This window comes from Vigna unguiculata, chromosome 4 (assembly GCF_004118075.2).
Source record: "Vigna unguiculata cultivar IT97K-499-35 chromosome 4, ASM411807v1, whole genome shotgun sequence".
In the NCBI taxonomy this organism is placed as follows: domain Eukaryota; kingdom Viridiplantae; phylum Streptophyta; class Magnoliopsida; order Fabales; family Fabaceae; genus Vigna; species Vigna unguiculata.
The window spans coordinates 16,501,605-16,504,606 of NC_040282.1; the positions used below are offsets into that span (position 1 = coordinate 16,501,605).

Here is a 3,002-nt window from a genome sequence, read left to right on the forward strand (position 1 = left end):
ATTTAGTTAACATGAAACTTTTTTTTTTCTTTATCGGTAAAAAGAAAATATAAATATAAGCACACTTGGATGTTCTAAACCATAGAACAGAAAGTAGAATAAAATAGCATAGCTAATGAGAAGAACTATATATATACACATTTAATTGCCCTTGCGTAATAAATTGACATCATTAGTTTAAAAAGCAACTCATTGGATTGTAAAACTTGGTTCAATATTTAACATCATAATTATTTGTTAATTTTATTTTAATCAATAATATGTTATAGAAATAATATATATATATATATATATATATATATATATATATATATATGATAATGCGCATATAATATACAGAGATAGAAAAATTACATAAAATCTATGATATTGTTACCTTGATCAAGCTTAAGTATTCTAACAAAGACTGTTTTGACATGAAGATTGTCTTCTAAGTTGTTCATTCAAGAAATTGAAATAGGTATGTTACGAAGAACATCTGAATAAGATTGAGCCAAATACTGCTGTGAAGCTTACAACAAATCCAAATGTCATACTTATGAAAAAACCATTATTGAATAATGAATATTTATCTTGATAAACTTTAATATTTGGTTCTTGTGTAAATCCACCCTCAATACACAATTTCTTAAGTGGTGGTCCACAAAGACCGAAATTATCTTCATAACTAGATGTACTAAAACTCTGTAATTGTGTGCATGTTGGGATTTCTCCACTTAGACGATTATGGGAAACATCTAGGACACCCAGTCCATAAATTTGAGCAAGACTTGGAGGAATTGAACCAACAAGTCGATTTCTTGATAAATCAAGAGAATCAAGTAATGTTAACTTTCCAATATTTGGAGGAATTTTTCCAGTCAAATTGTTTCTCGATAAGTTCAATGAAATCAATCCAGATAATTTCTCTATTTTTACTGGAATTTCCTCTGAGAAATGATTGCTTGAGAGATCAAGATTTTTTAAAAGTGACAAACCTTCATCTGTAATTTGTTTTGAACCTTTCCATGTCAACAATGCATTCAAATAATATGGTCTGCCAATTTTGTAAAAGGCATCATTGATCACATTGCTACGATCTCCAAAATGAATTTGTTCTATATTGGCCATTGAAGTAAGGTTTTGTATGCATTTAGGAATTTTTCCAGATAAGTTATTCATTGAGAGATCCAAGACTCGAATGTTTTTTAGACAACAAACCTCTAAAGGTAAACTCCCACATAATTGTTTTTTTCCCAAACTTAAAATTTCCAATTCTTCGTTTGTCCCAATCCAATCAGGGAGAGATCCTGATAATTTGTTCTCTGACATATCAAGCATTACTAGCATTGTGCAATTCCTCAAAGAGAAAGGGATTCCTTCTACTAAATTGTTGTTTCTCAATAACAATGCTTGAAGATCAAGAAGCAATTCCATTGAAGTAGGAATTTTTCCTGAAAAGTTGTTGTGACTTAAATCCAAATAAACTATAGTGAATTCAATTGTCTCCAACAATCTGTAATATGTCCGAATAACTGATTGTATGAAAGGTCTAAATAGAATAAAGTTTGGAATTCCACCTTGGAAGAAGTTTGCGATAATTGAGAAACGCTCCAAAGTAGATGGTAACTTCACATCTTCAGGTATCGTTCCACTTAATCGATTTCCATCGAGAAACAATTTTTTCAAAGAGGATAATACTGAAATGTCAGACAAAGTACCGGTGATGTGATTCCATGATAGATCCAATTCCTTCAATGAGTGTCTAACGCAACCACCGGACAAATTACTGAGAATGGATGGAAGACCTTCTATGAAATTGTTTGAATATAGGTTCAAAGACTGTAAGGTGCATATATTCATGAAGTATATCAAATCCCTGGCGTTGAAATAATTAGAGGAGAGGTCAAGGTGCCTAAGTGAATTCATGACCATGAAAAAATGAGTTGATGTGGAACCCTCCAAGAGGTTACCACTAAGGTCAAGCTCAACAAGGTTGGAAGTAATGTTTGACACCCACTGGAATACCATTGCTCACGCGAGATCAAGGTATTTCAAGTTTCTAAGAGAACCAAGAAAATCTGGAATTTTCTCATAGCCAAAATAATTGGAACTGAGATTCAAATACTCTAATAGTGACAACTCCATTAACGACTCGTGGATCTCTCCGCTTATATAACCTGTCGGAAGGTGGAGGCTTAGGATATGGGCGGTGAGGTTGCTGCACCGAATCCCCTGCCACTGACAGCAGTGGGGAGTGGTCCAAGAAGAGAGCATGCCGTAGTGATCGACAGCGGCAGCCTTGAATTGAAGGAGTGCTTCCCTCTCCTTTGGATGGCACCTCATTTCCTGTTCTCCATTAACAACATGCGACACCAGACACAGCATAAACATCATCAATCGGAAACGAACCGGGTTCGTCATTGACGTTGTTGTCATGACAGAGAGGAAGTGTGATGGATAAAATGCAGTGAGTGTTCAAGCTAGATCAGCGTCGGTGAATTCAGCACTCTCCATAACCACATATAAATATATAACATTCAATGCATGGCCACTGTTCATAAATGCATATTTTTGAAATTCTTTTTCGAAAATTATCTTTGACAAAGTTGACAAACTTTCCCTAAATAGAATTAAAATATTTTATTTTTTTATTTTTTAATTAAAATAAAATAATAAAATAATATTTTTTTACCCAAATAGTTTGTCAAAAAGTTTGTGAGAAAAAACTCTGTTAACATATCATCTTCCATTCTTTTTTCAAGTTCTAGTGCTATGATAACACCTATTCTAAATTACAACTATTACTCAATTTCTGTACCCTCCATTAAAGATCTGAATCATAAAAGTGTTCACTTAATTAACACAAAAATGTTTGACCCTTATTGTTGATCTTATGCCCTAAGTCGTTTCGAATAATTTTTTCCAAGTCATCCCTCTCTCTCTCTCTCAAAATTTTCTATATTCAATTTATTTAACATTAGCGCAAAATTAGACATAAAGACGATAGGTCGGATCGAATA

The 3,002-nt window shown here is 33.0% G+C and overlaps 2 protein-coding genes across 2 annotated transcripts; both read right to left on the bottom strand.

The window, feature by feature from the left end:
* Nucleotides 1-465: 465 nt before the first annotated feature.
* LOC114180543 (receptor-like protein EIX2) lies at nucleotides 466-2,010 on the bottom strand. Its single transcript, XM_028066854.1, has one exon. The coding sequence runs from the start codon at nucleotides 2,008-2,010 to the stop codon at nucleotides 466-468; it is 1,545 nt and encodes a 514-aa protein (XP_027922655.1).
* Nucleotides 2,011-2,013: 3 nt separating this feature from the next.
* LOC114180544 (receptor-like protein EIX2) lies at nucleotides 2,014-2,403 on the bottom strand. The gene has a single exon (XM_028066855.1). It carries the CDS (start codon nucleotides 2,401-2,403, stop codon nucleotides 2,014-2,016), a length of 390 nt encoding a protein of 129 aa, XP_027922656.1.
* Nucleotides 2,404-3,002: the final 599 nt, after the last annotated feature.

Coding starts and splice junctions, on each gene's coding strand:
- LOC114180544 (XM_028066855.1), bottom strand. CDS start 2,403: ATGACGAACCCGGTTCGTTTCCGATTGATGATGTTTATGCTGTGTCTG.
- LOC114180543 (XM_028066854.1), bottom strand. CDS start 2,010: ATGGTATTCCAGTGGGTGTCAAACATTACTTCCAACCTTGTTGAGCTT.